General features: G+C 44.2%; 1 protein-coding gene and 1 long non-coding RNA gene across 2 annotated transcripts; one reads left to right on the plus strand and one right to left on the minus strand.

Moving 5' to 3' along the window:
* Positions 1-530: 530 nt before the first annotated feature.
* IL17D (interleukin 17D) lies at positions 531-11,736 on the minus strand. Its single transcript, XM_086881892.1, has 3 exons — positions 11,470-11,736; positions 11,032-11,342; positions 531-2,536 (listed from the first exon to the last, which is right to left on the minus strand). The coding sequence occupies exons 1-3, from the start codon at positions 11,602-11,604 to the stop codon at positions 2,221-2,223; spliced, it is 762 nt and encodes a 253-aa protein (XP_086738018.1). The 5' UTR covers positions 11,605-11,736; the 3' UTR covers positions 531-2,220.
* On the plus strand, positions 2,867-8,694 carry LOC147654235 (uncharacterized). The gene is made up of 2 exons (XR_015284755.1): positions 2,867-5,235; positions 5,578-8,694. It is a non-coding gene; the product is annotated as an uncharacterized LOC147654235 (long non-coding RNA).
* Positions 11,737-18,708: the final 6,972 nt, after the last annotated feature.

The following is an 18,708-nucleotide window of genomic DNA, read 5'->3' on the forward strand; positions in this document are numbered from 1 at the left end:
TGGTTGGATATTTTGCTGTTGTTTGGGGTCATTTTATTGCCTGTTGGGGTGAAGACTTTGCTTTCTATGCCGTGGAGACTGAAGGTTCAACTTCACACTGCTTTAAGTGCATTAAGTGGAGAAAAACCTCACAATGTAATGGTGAAACTGGAAGGCATCAGACAACTGAAACATCACCTCGTGCAGTGTTTCTCCAGTTTTGTGGGTCAGCCTCCCTTTTGAGCCCCTCTGATTACCATTGCTCTCTGCTCAGAGGGTGAGAAGTTCCTCCACATTAGGAGGAAGGAAAGAAGTTGTAATTGCTGCAAGTATTTACATTCTCTGGGGAAAAGGTAACTACCTATAATTGCTGGCAGCAGCCAGGCTATTAGCTGTTCTCTGAGTAGTATAAACATTTTATGACCATCTTTGAACTCACCTTTGAGGATCCCATTGAGCTAGAAACACCCAGTCTGAGGAAACACGGGTCTGAAGACATGGAGAATTGAGGAAAAGCATCCACACAAAAAACACAGCTACAAACTTCAATCTGACGTCATGATGGGAATCTTTATTCATTTCTGGAGTTCCTACAGTTATTCTAGGCTTTGTAAAAAGTTTCACAGATTGCACTATAAAAATACTGCTATACTAGACTGAGTCAGAGAAAGCACAGTCAATAGTTATGCACAAGACATGGAGTTGTCATATAACTTTCATTCTGTCTTCAACTTGTTAATTGTGATTAGCTCATAGTCTTTCCATTCTTCTTCCAACAGCACTCCAAAGAGGACTGTGTTTGTGTAGTGTAGGGGCTTTCTCTGCTATGAATTAAGGCAAATTTCGAGATTCCTGATGTAGCAGATACATTGCTGCATATGATGTTTGTTCTGTAACAATATTGCAGTCATGATCCTTCAGCTGTAAAAGAGATTCTCTGCTATGCATTCAGAGGTTTATCCATTTTGGAGAGTGTGCCCTCTGAGGAATTATGTTTGTGCAAGGCATGCTTGGTCATTCCTGATTCTCATTCACTAGGCTGAGTCAACTTCAGTCTCTTGTTCTGGAAATGCAAGTTTTTGTGTATGCAGGGTTTCTGGTGAGGGCCTGCCGTCAAGTTCCATCAGCAGTAGGCTGCACAGATGGAAGGCTGCTCGTCCACAGAGCATCAGCTTTTGCAGGTGGTGGCCTATTACATACAGCATAAGGAGAAATGAGTAACAGTAATTATAAAAATTAATTTGATTTAACAAGTTTGGCTTGGCTGGGACTCAACTCAATGACCTCTTGTAGGATCTGGAAGTTAAGACCTAGCCTCCTTGCTCGCCTGCAGTGCACCTGAGCTGAAGCCAATCCTTGGTACTTACTTTTTAATGGGGAATCTCCTCTCCTAAAACAAAAAGGGTTTTGGTCTTTCAGCTACATGGAGCACAGTTCTATCACAAAGTAGTTAAGTGGTCAGTGATGGGTGAAATCAAACACAGAATTCTTGAGACCCAAACTGTGTTTTTTCTAACTTACATTTTCTGAGAATTAGACTTAGTCCACATCAAGAAGGTCTGCTGCATTTTTACAATATTCTAGCAAGTTTTTTCTCAACACCTTTGTACCCTTAGCAATTTGGCAAGTTTAAAAATGGCAAGCACATAGAACATGGCTTCATGAATGGCTCCAACTTGGGAAACATCTCCTTCCTGTAGTATATAAATTAGCCAAAGAGATAACAGCTCAGAGGCAAAGCTTGGAGTTTATGCAGTATAAAGGGAGACTCTCCCAGCCTGAGAAATTATCCTTTTAACTGCTGATTTGGTCCCATGTACAGCAGCAACATGAATTTTGTATAAGGGTACCTAAAAATAGAATATAAGAGATTCCTCAAAAATATCTACAACCAGTAGCCTGTTACAGTAATAGCTACAATGTCTTACAGTTGCATCATCTTCTAAAATTTACTGTGAATAAGCAAATATAAAATGTTCAGCTCTAAGGAAAAAAAAAAAAAGGCTACTTTGGAGTTTGCAATAATGAACTAAATAAGTTTACATGAACTAAAGAAGTTGAATTAATTGCCATCTCTAATGATCTGAATGACTGAATGACTGGGCTTTCCATCTTCTATCTGAAATAACTGTAAGCAGAAAAAGAGGGCAAGTGAGTCTGTTTGCAGCTCTGGTGCAGTTTCCTGAGGTGGTGAGATGATGATGTGAGGCCAGTACTGAAACATGACTTTTTGTACATTCTTCATTCTGATGAGGGCTTGTTCTGGCCCACCAGCAGCTTCACTTCTTGCTTATCTATGCTGGAATTGACGCTCTCTGCCTCCTTTTCCTGCTCAGGGACGCAGGTGCAGCCCACAGGGATGGTGATGTAATCCTCGGTGTAGACGTAGCGGCCTCCGGCACAGGCGGGTGTGCGGCGCAGGATGACCGTGGGCATGAACACCGGGGTGCTGCGAAAGTGCAAGCTCTCCTCGCCAAAGATCCCCATCAGGCAGCCTTTGCACAGGCAGTAGGCTTCGGGAATGTATTTAGGGTATCTCGTGGGATCATAGGAAATTCTAGAGGGAAGCAAATAAAGATTCATTGGTACCTCTAAAACCAGGTACGTTAATCTGGAATTATATAATCTTATATATTATTATAATTATTATATTATTATAATAATTATATCATGTTTTTGTTGTTTTCACCAGGAAAAATAGCTGTAGCTGTTGCTGTCTGGCTTGTAATTTATAAAGAAAAAAACATGAACAGCTTACAGAACTGATTAGGTCCTACTCAGAGGAGTAAGAAGTGTCTGGCTTTCTGAATTATGAGATTCAAGGGTTTCAACAGAATGAGTTTTGCATTTTGGACCGAATGGATAAACAGAGCACTAAAAAGGACACTTGGGCATTTCTAAACTTTTTATCCGCCTTGAATTCTTCAAAAACTGGTCTAAATCCTTGTTAACCTTGTTATTGTTAAAGCCATGACATGATGTTTTAAAATTTAGTGATTTAAATAGAATTGAATTATATTTTTATTTCTGCAATAGGTTTTTCTCCCTAGTATACTTGGGGTCATAAATGTGCCTTCCCCTTGAAAGCAGAACTCTGTATTGCTCTTTCTAATTCATGTCCACTGCATCTTCCTCTAACCAGAGAAGAGCAACATTTTCATGCCCACACTGAGATAAACTGCAGCTTCCTGGGATGGGGCATCCACAGCTTCTCTGGGAAACCTGTGCCAGTGTCTCACCACCCTCACTTCTTAATTCTTCCCAGTATCTGATCCAAACCTGCCCTCTTCCACTTTAAAGCCATTATTCCTTGTCCTATCACTCCATGCCCTTGTGAAGAGTCCTTCTCCAGCTCTCTGGTAGGCCCCCTTTAGAAAATGGAAGGTTTAGCCTGTCTTTATAGGAGACATTCTCCATCCCTTTGAGGAGTGTTTTCATGGCTTTCTCTGGACTCACTCTAACAGGTCCACATCCGTCTTGTGTTGTGGTCTGTCTTAGGTTGCAATGCAAGATGTAACCAAAAGTATCTATTCTATTACCATCTGTTAAAACCAGGTGGGGCAGTGTTCCTTATCTCTTCCACCACCCATCCTCCCTCCAGGGGGATGTCTTCTGTTAATGGGCCATTGAGTCTCACTGCATGACTGAAAAAATTACATCATCCCATTGTGAGATGCTCCACCCAGGGGAGGAGCCAAGCATTCCTATCTGAATATAATCTGAGACTTGGAACACCACAGGCAGCCTTTTTCCACTGGATTCCCAGAGGAAGACCAGACCGTTTTACATCACCACTGGACCTTCAGAGGAAAATTACACCCTTCTACAGGATCACTGCTTCAACAGAACCACATCTGTCACTCTGGGAGGGCTGCAGCCACCATTCAGACTGCTACCAACACCCTGCCCAACAGGGTGTCAGGCTGTACTCTGACATTTTATTTCACTCTGACTCTGTACTACTGCATTTTATTTTAATTTTCCTATTAAGTTGTAGGATTTTTTTTATTTATACATACTAGTAAAGAACTGTTATTCCTACTCCCATATCTTTGCCTGGGAGCCCCTTAATTTCAAAATTATAATAATTTGGAGAGAGGGGGTTTACATTTTCCATTTCAAGGGAAGCTCCTGCCTTCCTTAGCAGACACCTGTTTTTTCAAACTGAGGCATGGTCCCAGAGCTGGATGCAGTCTTCCAGGGGGTATGTCTTAATAGGTCTTAAAATTATCTTAATAGATTTAAAGCAGTTTCTAAATTGTGTTTCCCAGGGTTGACACCACTTCCTTGGGTATCAGTGTTTGCCTTTCATCTCTTCAGGCTGTCTCTAGGATGAGAAGAGGTTTCAGGTTTGGAAGAGGCAGAACTCTAAGTCAGCCTCAAGCTGTGACTGCAGTCACTGCTAGTCAACAAAATCTGTCCTTGTGAAAACAGTGCAGCCTGGCTCTCCCTCTCACACCCATCTTTGGGTTGACTCTGATGTTTTTCTGGCCACAGGATTGATCAAGGGATTCATTCAACTAAGGAATTACTCCATCAAAAGCTGGGATTTGGTCTGTCAGCTCTCTTGCCACACATGTACACAGAGCTCTGCACCAACCAGCCAGAGTGAACAAGCAGCTTTAGGCAGGGAGAGAAGGGAGATGCCCTTTTCAGAAGTATCACTAGTTTATCAGTTAAAGGAAATCTGGAATCACAGGTTTTGCCAAACACGAACTTGATTATCCTGTCATCAAGGAAGAGACTTTCATATGTATATATAATGACCATTGTGTATAAATATTTTTTAAAAATTAAATTTAAGGAATTTGTTTTCCTCACAAAAAAAATCAGACCAGTTCTCTTATAGCCAGATATCTGTTATGTTGCAGATATTTTTTGCAATATTCCTCTGTCCCATTTATATTCATTTACTTTCCCCAGGAAATACCTTCATGGTACAGGATCTCACACCAGTGTGAAATAAAATGGTAGCCAGCAGAAGAGAAGAAAGGGGAACACAGGCCTTTCTACTGTGATACATTCCCATTTCAAACTCAAGTGTTAGTAATTTCAGTGGTGGATTGTTAAACACACCATGTGTCAAGTTATTGGTATTTCCTCTACTGTAGTATCTCTAGCACCTGGTTTATGATGTTACTGGAAAACATGAACATGCAAACATGAGAGGTTTCACTCATACCAGCAGAGCACAGTCGCTGGAATCATGGTCTACAACCGTCTTTCTCCTCCAAATTCCCACATGGAAAAAGTCAGGTATTAATGGGGTGGGGTTTTTGAAAGATGCTGTAGATGTGGCATGGTTTTCTACTTTCTGAGGGGGAAAATCTCTTATATTACTAAGTTTGATGTCAATACATCATGTGAGGACTGGAAAGAATCAGAGAGAGTCCAGACTTAATGATATATTCAAAATATGGGTATGGTTTTGCATCTAAGCCAGAACTTAAAGGCTGAAGCCTCTAAGTAATGCCTCCTGAAATTAATTCCTTAACTCAAATGTCACTGAAATTTGGAGTCATATACAAGGTTCTACATCTTCAGATCAACCCTGTTTAGAAAAGCCATATAAATAAATCCTCATCTGTGTCTTTCTAGGCAACCCAGACCAACTTGTGTCAGGTCCACTAACAAACACCTGTAATACCCAGCATTTAGCTGAATAAATGCAGCTGGACCTGCTTCCTTCTGTTTGCATGAGCTGAGCATAGTCACTCTGTGCAGAAAATGACCACTGCTCCAGCTGCTGTAGTTGGATTCCTCTCCTTTACTCCAACCACTACATGTTTTAACATCTTCTCCCGGAAGAGGGTAAACACTTTTGATCAGCTTAATTAACCAGGTAAAAATGCATGCTCCAAATTCCTGCTACGTCTATCCTATGCTCAAGAGATAAATGGAAGAGTGGTGGCGAACCAGAGAAGTGCAGCTTTCCACTGGTACTCAAGTGTCCCCTGCAGCCTTGTGTCACTTGCTGTGGCCACTGCTGCAAACCAGACAGCTCAGATGCTTTCATGAGGATTGCCTTGTCCTGTGAACTCAGGTCACCACTGTATAAGGCTGTTTGCCTCGCCAGCACTCCTGGTTCACAAGTGACAGGAGCAGTGAGCTGTGCTGGGCTGCTCTATTCCCATCTGCTGGAACAAGAAACAGGTTTGTGCTGAACTGGAACTGCTAATGAAGTGTGACTCTGCTGCTTTTCCTTATGACCCTATGAGTGCTTTGAGAGCTCCCAGTGAAAAACAAACTTCCTGCCATTTATGTACTAAGCCTGGAAACTCAAGAGAAAACTTTCTGTCAGAAGTAAAACTATTGCAGAGACTTAATCTGCCTTCTCCTGTACTGCTACTTTTATATGTAGTATTTTTAACAATATTGTCACTTCATAATTTCCAAGCTTCTGATTCCACAGGGTCAGATGCTGCTGTGCTGGGGCAGGGAGCCGAGTCTTCAGAAAATCACTGCTAGCACTGGGCTAACAGCTGGATGTTATCAAAAGTCTAATAAGCAGATCATCATCCCCTTCCTTCACACTCTGAAATGCTTACAGGATTAAGAGTGAACAGCTTTTTTTCCCCCTTGCCAAGACATTTATTTCCCTATAGCAGGTGTCCTTTTGTTCATGTAATGCTTAGTTTGTTTTATATACAGGCAGCAACATAGCTATTACTACTATAGGTAGCCCAGTGCTAACTGACTTTCTGAAGAGTTGTACAAACGTGCTCAACTAAAAAGGGTGGCAGCTCTTGCATCCCCTTGTATTCTTGCCCTTGGCTGCATCTTTGGGACATGCACACCGAGTCACATGGTAATGTTAAATCCTGGAAAATGCCTTGAATAAGCTTCTAGAAAATGGCTGAAGTATTATTTGAAGGAAAGCTTTCCTGTATGACTTTGTTCAAACACACTGCAGACAGTCTTGGCTTTTACCAGTGAAAAATTACTTGCCTGTATTACTTTTATTAAGATTTTATGTAAATGAGCACTAAAACAAGGATGCTTATAAACTGAAACTGGTTTTTGAAAAACAGAAAAAACAAGCTGGGCAATGTTTGAGAGAGTGACTGGCTAACTCGGCTAACACCATCAGAGCGACACCGATGATAAAAGTTAAATCTTTGTAAATTAACTATTAGTAGATGTGGGATTAGGCCCCAGAGGTAGAAACAAAAGCCACAGGATTTGGAAATACAGAAACATGAGTGACTTCTTGAATACACATAAATGTTGCTAAGCTCACGCAGAAGTGTGTTTGCAAGCTAGCTATGATTATTATTATAGCCTTAAGACATCAGAAAATAAAAACAGAGCTGATATATACAGCTGGTTAATGAATGTCATCTGTGCTCTGCAGCACCATGAATGGAATCACAAATCAGCACTACCTGTAAAAGTGCTGCTGACTTCAGCGGGATCAGATTTTTCAATGTTTACTCTGAGCTTTATGATCAGACCCCACAAATATTTAGGCAGACATTTAAAATTAATCCTTTTCATAATGGCTCTTGTCCATGAGCAACTTTACTGTGCATCTCTGGAGCTGTTCTTGCACTGCTAATGATTCACCATGATCGTGGCTTCTGTAAATGTTAACAAGAGCACCCATCCTGTGCTGTCAGCAGGGGCTGCAGGTCCGCCTATCATTAATTCTTGTTAAGCAACTCCGAACCATAGCAGTAGCCAAGGTGTCCATTCCAGAACCTCCTTGTACAAGTAGGCTTTCTGGATTTCATTGACTGCCCATGTAATACTGCTAAAAAGGACAAGCAACCCCTGGATAGATGTCAAAAGCTGGCACACAGTCAGCCTGATGATTTCATGGAAGGATGATTTCGTGACAGAACTTCTTCTGCTGGGTCTAGCTTTTTAAAAAGCTGGGTAATTTGTAGCCCAGCTTCCTGACCTGCTGAGCAAATCCAGCGTGCTCAACTGACTTCAGGGAACTCTGCTGTCTCTTTATAGCTCTGCAGAGCAAAGAGTGATTTGCGTGATTAAACTCTGTGCCCTGAGTTATATACTGATCTCCTGTGGCCACCAGGATGGAATTTCAGTATCAGACACACGAGCTAGTATTTTTCCCCTAGCTTTTGCCTTAAATACCACCTGTTGGTTGATGCTAGCAGCAGGGTCAGGGACCAGATGGATCTGTGGTGCAATCCATGTACAACTCCTGTATCTCTGGGTTGCAGCAAGCCAAAAATTATGTAAGTCTTGATTTTTGTATAACCAAATTAAGAGACCAAGCAATGGAAAATTAACAGTAAGCACAAAACAAAGACAAGCAAACAAGCCATACAAAGATTATCTGAGCTTTGAACCATTCAAACCTAATTCTTCCACACTTAAACAGCATGATAGGCTTGGATACAGATGATGCAGTAGAGTCAACATGATACTAAGTAATATATTTGATTCTTTCTCATAAATGCTGATATGAAAAAATTCCAGTTGACTTGGACTGAACAATCATGTGAACAGAAGAATTACAAGCAGCAGCATTAAACAGCTGGGAGCAGGTGCCTGGGGAGATATTCAGGGGAAGGTAAGTAGAGCCAGACTTAATATCTTTATTATTAATGACCTGGAATAGGGAGTATAAACAGTATGTTAATGAAATCTGCAGATGGTAACAATGGGAACTGCTGCAACACCAATGAAGACAGAGAAACAGCATGAGGTATCTCAGGCATTAAAATGCACAACAAAAAGAAAAAAGAGCTTTTATGCACAGAGCAGAAATTAATTGCACTGTAAGTCTTTAGGTGCAGAAAAGAAGCTGGAGAGCAGGACGTCTGTGAGATGCTGGAACAGGACAGGCATCTTGATGCAAATTTCAAGCAGTCAATTTCAGCCTTTGAGCAGTGTCCTGTCGGGGTATACTGGGGCGGGGGGGGGGGGGGTGGGTCTGCCTACAGTGAATTTATTTATGAGCATTCACCACTAAAACAGCTTTGGTGATTCAGAAGGCAGTTCAGGAGACAGTAATGAATCTGTGAATGGGAGCAAATTATGAGACAAAATAATTAAATGGAAGTAGGTTTGTCGAGAAAGGGCTGTAGTACAGAAGAGAGCCACTTGCAGCTTTTCAGATTAACACTCCAGCCATGGAGAAGAAATTGTTGGGATTGTATAAGTGAAATTGGTTAATGATTGACAAAGCATAATGGGACATTACTTGCAGTCTTTAAAGGAGAGCTGTGTGTCCCTCTCAAAGGTAAGGAGTAACTCTAATGAGATTAAGGAGCTTCCAGGGCACCCAGTTTAAGACCACAGAACAAAAAAATAACTTCACACCTAGCTTCAAAATGTATGAGATAGCAGGTGGCAATAGCTAATGCATGTTAGCAATCTTATATTTTACACTTTAATTACACATCTTGAGATATCTGTTGCTGTCTCATTGCACACTAGTGATATAGTAAAAACACAGTCACAAAAAAAGCTGCAAATGAGATCTGTTGACTAGATAGAGTACTCAGGCCTCTTTACCCTAGAGAAACATTTTTTCCCTCTGAATATAATTTTAGATTTTGCTTTTAATAGTGTAATGCTTCTTCCCCACTATCTTTTAAAATTCATAGCTTGGAGATGTCATCAAGTTACTTGTATGTGAATGGTTAGTGTCTGAAAACACTTTGATGAAAAGTACGGTGGATTTATTTTTGTAAGCCAAGCCCCAAAAAGCAGCTGGTTCTCCATTAAGAAGTAAGCCTCCAACTGAAAATAAATACCTGCCCAACAAGATGGAAGGATGGAAGGCACTGTTTTCAAACCAGAGGAACAATTTTCTGATAGCACTAGTATTTTGCAAAACCACTGTGAAAAATACCTGAGCCCAATGGTAGGTGTTTCGTTCATGGTATTTGCTTTGTGCACTCTTGGGTAGCTTAAAAATCCTCAGTCTTCTTAGAGAAAATGTATTGCTAAAAATACTTAGCTTATGAAAGGCTTACTGAGCAAATAAACTCAGTAGGATTACTTCTTCCACTACAAGCGAGCAAAACCCATGCCATAAAATAAATATTTATTGGAGAGCCTAACAAGGAGATAACTGTTTGCTGAATACACAGGAACTGCATCAAAGCAGATACCAGGGATAATGTATAAAGAGTAGCAAGAAAGTCAGTTCCTTTTAAGTTTGCACGTTTTAGCTTCCTGTTGTCTGCAGTCCTTCACAGAAAGCTGTAAACAGAACTCAGTTTTATTCAAACCACCAGAAGACTTCACAGTCTTCTGAGAAAGTGATCACACGCTGGGTTTAGCTTACTAGCTCAGTGATTCCCAAGCTTCTCCAGAGCTTCCAATCGAAGTGCAGGCCCTCGTTTCGTGTATTAACTAGCCTCACAACAAATTGACTTTAATTAGTTGTTTTTATGCCCCCCCAAAATAGTCTGTCAGCCCCTGTTTCCACCTCAGGGGAGGGAGGTTTGCAAAGCACAGGTTGAAAACGCAGGTGTTAACACAGGAATATTGCTGTGCCCTTGCCTACGTTCCTACAGACAGCAAAGGGGACATGGAGCCCTTGGGAGAGTTTGGTAGGTGACCAGAACACAGGCTGAACCCAGATGTATTTTAGAAGCAGTAGAGCAGCTGGAGCCACATTTTGGGGAAAACATCTGAGCCCCTCTGTGCCTGCTGCAGAGTCAAGAGGTGGGTGCTTCTTCGGTGGTGGTCCTTTCCTGAGAGTTCTCTGATTGTCACGTTTGACAATTTGCCCAAGTGACTTTTTGAGGGTGGTCTGTGCTCCCGGGTGGGTGTGGATGCGGGTGTGAGCTCCGTCTCTCGGCTTGCTCTACCTCACTCGTTTCTCTTTTCGCGCGGTAAGCATATTCCTCACACAAGCTGTTTTTACATAATTACCTTACATCGCCTGCTCAGACGTGTGCTTTAGCACCTTTCCTGTTCCTGCAGGCTGCTGCCCGGCGCCGCGGCCACCCCTCACCTCCCGAGCCGCCCCGGGCACGGCGCTGCCGGTCCCGCACGGGGACACCGCCTGGGCTCCCTTCAGCCCCCCGGGGCGGCCGCACCCCTTCTCCCGGCGCCCGGAGTCACCTGTACGCCCAGGGCGATGCGCTGCGCAGGTTGACGGGGAGCCGGACCCTCTTGTCTGCGGGCGGCCGTGTCCCGGCGGGGCAGCTGGCGTTGTGCTGGCGGCCCGGCGGCTCGGGCTGCAGGGTGTGGTGGAAGGCGCTGAGCATGCCCGCCGCCAGCCGCCCGTACAGCTGCTCCAGCAGCTCCTCGGGCCGCTCGCCGCAGCTCCGGGTCCGCGCCGGCCGCTGCTTGGGCGCCCTGGCGGCCTCCGGGCGGAGCGGGAGCAGCGCCGCGCAGAGCAGCGCCAGCAGCGCCGCCAGCGCCGCCCGCACCTGCAACGACGGGGCCGTCAGGGGGATGGGGACACCGGGGACACCGGGGACACCGGGGACACCGGGGACACCGCGCCCGCCCGCCCGCCCGCCCGCGCCCCGCAGCCCCCGGCCCGCAGCCCCTTACCCTGCCTCGCTGCATGGCGGCCGGGCTGCTTCTCCTCCAGGGAGCCGGGGAGAGCGGCGGGCTGCGGCGCCGCGCCGTGCCACTGGCTCTCCCGGCGGAGGAGCTGTTGGAAAAGTGCCCCGCGCCTCTCTGCATCTCCCCTGGCCTCGCCTGCCAGGAACATGTTCGGCGGCGCTCACGGAGGCGGCGAGCGCTCGGCGCCGGGCGCGGGTCGGTCCCGCATCCCAGCGCGGCCCCGGGGACACCCCGCGGGCACGGACGGATCCAGGCCCCGCCGAGCCACCGGCCCGGCGCTCTCCGCACTCCCGGGGGTGCCGTCGGGAGCCCAGCTCTCCCTTCCCACAGCACCGGCGGCACGGCAGGAGCCGGGCTGTCCCCAGCCCCGCAGGGACACTCGGCAGCCGGTGCCACGCTCTGCTCCCGGGCTCGAGGCTGAGACAGAGCCAGGGGGATTTGGCCCAGTCGGAGCCAAAGTGTCGAGGCTGATGCGAAAACATGCGGGGATTTCCAGCTGGGGAAGGGACTGCTCTAGCCCGGACTCCCCCAGTCACTTTAGGGCAATCGGCACTGCCCCTCGCAGGGGTTTGGGATTTCCCATTTGCCCGACTCCAGGAAGCACCTCTGGCATGTTTCTCCATCCCAGCTGTGTCCTGTCTCCAGCAGGGCCCGAGGTGGCTCATGTCCAGCACGAAGACTGGGGCTGGCGAGGCCTGATCCTCCCGTTCCTCCTGCCGAGGCGGCCCGGGGCACACACCCACGGCAGGGTCACCGCTGGCTGCAAGAGAAGCTGCTTCAGAAGAAGAGAAATTTGCATCGTACAAGAGAAATTTGTATCCTAAAGGAGGCTGAAGTGAGTCTCACCTCTAATGGTTTCTCCATCTATTCTTTATTATTCTTCATAATTATATGATGCAATATATTCATGGTCTCTGGCACAACCCACAAAAATAAGCATATAAATAGTATTTGGGTTCGTAAAAGATGTGGTCCACTGAAACGGTGTGCATTAAAACCAGACTTTAGAATTCACCACTTGAATCAAATATTTCATGTCCTCTGATTAAGTCTTGCACATCTCTTGAGGCATTTAGGATAAGGATAGTTAAACATGAAAATACTGGTTAGGAATAAAGGAAAATAGGATCATGAATCATACAAGGACTGAGAAACCCCAACTTGGTAGCACAGAAATACAAGGCATCGACTTCACTGAACAGGCTGGAGTTGAAGCAGAATGGTCTGGTATTCGTGATGTAGTGAAGTGACTTGTTGTGGTTTTTGAATAGTCATACAGTTAAGTCTAACTATGATTTTTAGTGATTTTGGTGCCATGTGCATCACAGGTCACTATCACTTATTAACAGTGTCTTGACCTTTAACTGTGTGGGATTTGACTCAGATTTCAGCTCTGAGGAAGGACAGTTTTTAATTGAATTCCAAACTCTCCTTTGCAGTCATATCCTCGAGTGAGAGACACAAGATGTGTGTGTCCATATAGCCCAGCCCAGTCAAACCTCTGACCTTGCACCTGGCCTTGTGTTACTTCACCACCTTCGAGCGGTATGTGTGGCAACATGGCAAGTATTTATCACCACAGGCCTTTTTATATTACTCTTCCTAAGGCAAACCAGCATCCTGAGAAGTTTCAGATTTCTGAGTAGCATGAGGATGTCACACTTGGCTTTGCAAAATCTTTATTTGTGTACTTCCTTTATATGCATTGACATTTCTGGGAGAGGTCTGCCTCAAAAAATCAAAGATGAAAAGAGAACAATAGCGCAGGCATTAAATTGCCATTGAATTTAAGGCTTTGTGTCTTATCTAGGAAATATTCTAATTCTGTACGATAGTTGCATTGTATTGTCTTATGAGAAATCACGTTGATTGAAATAATAAAAACCACAGAAGGGCAGCAAATGAGATTCCATTACAAAGGAACTAAGAGTCTGTCCTATGCCAGTTCTTGTGGCATAGTCTACCCTACACACATCTGAGTCATAAAATATTCCCTAATACACTTTGGCAACTTAGGTTCTTTCACGACTTTCAAGAAATTACTAACCAGTATCTTTGTCACTGGTGTTAATTTATATTTTTTTTAGAATTTGAGGGGGATTTAAAATATCTATAAAAATGAAATATTGAAAAAATACCTAGTAATATGAAATCTGTCCTGAATGTGATGTAATAAAGGATATTTCAATCAATGAAGTCAGAACTATGTCTTTCACGTGTATGTAATATTCTAAATGTTCTTTCTGGAGATTGTCATTCAATATTTGTATTTGGGAGTGGTATCTATCTCTCTCCTGAGATTATCACCACAGTGATCCATGTCTGATAATAAGTTCAGTTCCACAAATTTCTGCTATGAGAAAGAATGTTCCAAAGAAAACTAAGCTCTGGAAGAATGAGACAGACATTTTTAGTGAGGTTCATATAAATAAGAAGAAACATCTTCTGCACCTGATTCCACCAGAGAGCATTTCATGCCGTGTTAAACACTGAAATGTGTTTCATGAAAGACACACCAAGTTTGTGTCTTCAACCTTAAATTAACAACCTTAAATTGTTACCAACAGCTGGAGAAAAATGTGTCATAGCAGGACAAAAAAATCCATTTCAAATACATTGTCATCAGACCATTATGACAATTTGGAAAATTACTTCAGAACCATTGGAATGATGGTGAAAATCTGACAGTAAATGTAAGAATGTAGCCCTTCCCAAACACATTAATCCCCAAGGAGCAGCGTTGTCAGGACATTTTCTGGCTGGGGTTGTTGTCTTCTGTAGCTGCTCTGGCACACAACAGATGCTTTCAGATAAATAAATACATAATAATAAATACTAAATAAATACACATAAATAAATTGTCATTGTGACAAACATTATTAATGATACCACAGTAATATGCTTGTCACAAAAACGGCAGAATTGCCCTACACTGGCATATTCCAAATGCTTATTCCCATCCTGCTACAGCATTAATGAGATCCTATCTCTATCTGAAATAATGATGTGAAAAAGGTTTTATAAATCATCATACAGACCTTCAAGTTGAACAGCTCATGTTGTTGGGTGGAACAAACATTCAGCTGGCAGCCTCAGCAGGTATGAATCTTCAGAAAGAGAATTAAATTACTCTCTGAAGATGTCCTTCTCCTTCACATTCCATTTGCAGATAACCTGTCACCCAAACTCTCCTGTTCCCATTCATCTTCCCTTGCAGTTGCAAGCACTGTATCACCACTTTGCAGTGTCCATGGCATGGCATCTTCTGCAGCAGCATCTCAGCATATTTTACAGTTGTTAGGCAATTTAACTTTGCAAAAGCGAATTCTTGAGAAGTACACAATCTTCAAAAGGCTTTATTTTGCCAAGGGGGAAACTGAGGAGCAAACAGGTTAAAAGTAGCCTTTTTGCCATAAAGTCAATCATTCATGTCCTTGGCATCAAGAATAATCAAAACGTAGTAAATTGGATTAATTCCTTACAATCTTATAGTGCTCTTGCAAAGGAACTGAAAGAAACAGCCTTTTATCATAAAACTATTTATTTTATTGCCAATTGATTGGCAATTTTGGATGCCACATCCCTAGAAGTGTTAAAGGCCAGGTTGGATGGGGCTTGAAGCAACCTGGTCTAGTGGAAGGCGTTCCTGCCCACAACAGGGGGGTTGGAACTGGATGATCTTTAAGGTCTCTTCCAAAACAAACCATTCTATGATTCTATGCACTGTATCTTTGTACAATTTTCAATTCCTATTTTACTCCAGAATAGCTTTGTTTTAGAAGTAATAAGTCATCAATCTGTAGTGAAGGATATTCAGAGAAAAACATTAAATATGTGATTAAGAATGTTTTGATGCTGTAGAGCTAGGCTTGTTCAGAAATAAATAAAATACTACTCAAGTAGTCATTTATATTCAGCTACTGTACAAAGAGAGGTTTTTCATACATGTAAAGAGAAAGGTAACTTGGTATGTGAAGTTCCTATCCTGAGGAAGATCTCAAGTCTAAGAGGTCAATTGAGCATTGTTTAATATGTAGTTTTAATTTAAGTATTGTATAATAGATCTTTTCATGACAATAGAAGCTAAAATACTTCATGAGTCAGTTTATCGAGGAGGCCAGCGTTTTCCTAGGTTAAATGTTGCTGCTCTTCAAACATAAAATAATAAATTAATATAATAGCAGGAATCTTAAATGATTGAGCTACTAATTCCAGAATGATAAACACAAGATGGGGGTTTAAATGCTGCTGTAGGCACATACCTGCAGTCTCTGGCTTCTGGAGATGTAGCCTGTTTTGTGCAACCAAGCCTGACAGAAAGTTTCTGCTTGAATTTCTTGGAGGAAAATAGAATTATTTAGCTCATTCAGGTTTCCACTCCTGTGGTTTCTAAGACCTATTGCAGGACCAAGGACATCATACATGGCAGCAGGGAACACAATTCACTGCACCCAAGATAAGTGCCAGCCAAGGACAGGGTCAGGGGCATCATATCAACATAGCACAATAATCCCATATAACACAGGTACTTATTTGAAACAAGCTCCACTGGCCTGGACACATTTCCTTGGAGATCTAAGATGCCTGAATCACGCAGGTGTGTTCATCTGTGGGACAGCCTGAGGCGTTCCAACAGCACGGTGACACAGTACTTTGGACGTGCATGTAGCTTCCTTCTCAACAGATTCCAGTCGTATTAACCTCCATCAGTGATCACTCTTCAGCCTTGACTCCAGTCCTGTGTTCCTTCACAAAGAACATCTTACACCAAAGAGGAAGGATGATGTGCTGAAGCTGCTTCCAAAGAGTGGTTCCAGGCCCAGGCTTACCTTTGGATCATGCAAGGCAATTGTCTGGGAGATGAATTGTCATGGTCCAAGACTGTGCTACTGTGCACTACTGTGCTACTTGTCTTTCAGAACATGCAGTACACATCCCCTCCTCTGCTCTGGGCTTGCCCTGGCAACGTTGCAGTTCTAGTAGAGATGCAGCCACAGTGAACACGGTTTTGAAGTGGATGAACCTGGGCTACATAATTCTGACTGTCAGCAGGACTCATTATTCCAGTGCTGGAGTTGGATCACATGGTTGTCAGGTCAGAAAAAGCTCAACTCTGCTTGCAAAATAACATGCAAATTCATCATAACCCAAAGCATTGTATAATCAGATCCTCATGCTATAGGAAACAGCATGTTCCAGAAGTCCCTGGGAGGCTGTACATAGGAAACAACATGTTCCAGAACTGCCTGTGAGATTATGCAGGGCTGGAACAAAAGTGCAGTTGTTTGTAATCCACAGAATTTTACCCCATGTACAGTTATGCATCTGGGCAGACTAAATCAAGAAACTGCTGCTGCTCAAAATCTCTCTGACGTCTGCAGGAGCGCTTCTACAAGACTAAGTTGTGAACTGTATCCTAAGTCCTTCATGCTGCTGTATCATGGACATACCTGTGTGACTGCAAAGTTTGATTAGATACAGGGGAGCTACAGGGGCGCCTTCTGTGAGAAGTTTCCAGAAGCTTCCCCCATGTCTAGTGGAGCCAATGCCAAGCAGCTCCAAGACAGTTGTGCTGCTGATCAAGGCTGGGCTGGTAATGCCCCTGAGACAATGTATTCAAGAACAATTTTTTAAAAAGTTACTGCACAGATGTAACTGTGGCCAGGGCAGAGCAGGGTGAGAACACTGGGAGTGAGTCAGCCCTGCAGATCCCGAGTGCAGAAGGAGGGGCAGGAGGTGCTCCAGGCATTGGAGCTGAGATTCCCCTGCAGCCCGTGATGAAGACTGGTGAAGCAGCTGTACCCCTGGAGATCCACAGGGGAGCAGAGATCCACCTGCAGCCCATGGAGGAGCCCACGCTGGAGCAGGTGGGTGCCTGGAGGAGGCTGTGACCCCATGGGAGGCCCCTGGGGAGAGGAGCCCATGCTGGAGCAGCCTGTCCTTGAAGGGCTGCAGCCCGGGGAAGAGTGACCCACACGGCAGCAGTTTGAGCAGGACTGCTGCTCGAGAGATGGACTCACACTGGAGAAGTTCATGGAGAACTGTGTCCCACGGGAGAGACCCACGGTGCAGCAGGGGAGTGACTCCCCTCCCTGAGCAGCAGGTGAAGCCATGGAACTGACTGTGACCCCCCCATTCCCATTCTCCCTGAGCCACTGTGGGAGGAAGTAGAGCTGGGAAGAAGGGAGCGGTGAGGGGAAGGTGTTTTCATGGTTTATTTTACTACTCATTATCCTGCTCTGATTTTCTTAACAATAACTTCAATTAATATCTCTAATTTAAGTCTGTTTTGCCTGTGATGGCATTTGGTGAGTGATCTCTCTTGGTCATCTCAACCCATGAACCCCTCATTATGTTTTTTCTCCCTGCCCAGCTGCAGAGGGGAGTGACAAACTTCAGTGGGGGCCAGACATACAGCCAGGGTCAACCCACTGGAGTCTACTCAAATGTCTTTGTGCTAGACCACGGCAGTATCTCACCTCCCTTCTCTTCTGCAGTGTTTCACAGGCTTATCTACGCTCCCTGCCACGGTCCCATATATTTTCTCTTACTGTGATTAACTCAGATACCTCACACCACCGCAGACTGTAGCTGAAAATGCTCCCTCCTGCATGGCACATTGTGTCCTGGTGGTCTAGATCTTCCAAGACTAAGCCTGACAGAAAGAATGACCATGACATCCAGGATGATGTCATTCTACAACCAGAGCAGTAGATATAGCAGGACTGAGGAACAGGCAAGAGAGACTTGCAGAAATAAGACAGCTGCCATCCTACTTCCTGCTCATGTTCTTTTCCACCTCTTAGAAGGATCAGGTCCCAGAGCTTTTCTTCCTTGGTGATCCCCTCAGGGTGTTCTGTAAAGAGCACTGAACACGCTCTGCTTGTACCCTCAGGCGGAAGCGGTGCAATCCCAGATGGAACGCTGCTCCAGTCCCATGGGAAGCATGCTACACACAAGGCAGCTCATAAACCCCACAGGACACTTCTGACCACTTGCAGGCATCCTATGAAACTGGGCAGTGTTCTTAAAACCTGAAAAAGCATTTCATGAAGATACAGAAAGACTTCACTGTCACTGGGGAACAGTCTGAGCACTGACACTGAGAAGGAGCACTGAAAATTTTAGAAGACGGAATTCTTGCATTTCAAAGTGCAATAACCAAAGTCTAACTATTAAACCAAAGTTATGCCAGGGATCCAAAAAGAAGCCATCTCAGTGGAC

This window comes from Cyanistes caeruleus, chromosome 3 (assembly GCF_971803275.1).
Source record: "Cyanistes caeruleus chromosome 3, bCyaCae1.hap1.1, whole genome shotgun sequence".
NCBI classification, from domain to species: Eukaryota; Metazoa; Chordata; class Aves; order Passeriformes; family Paridae; genus Cyanistes; species Cyanistes caeruleus.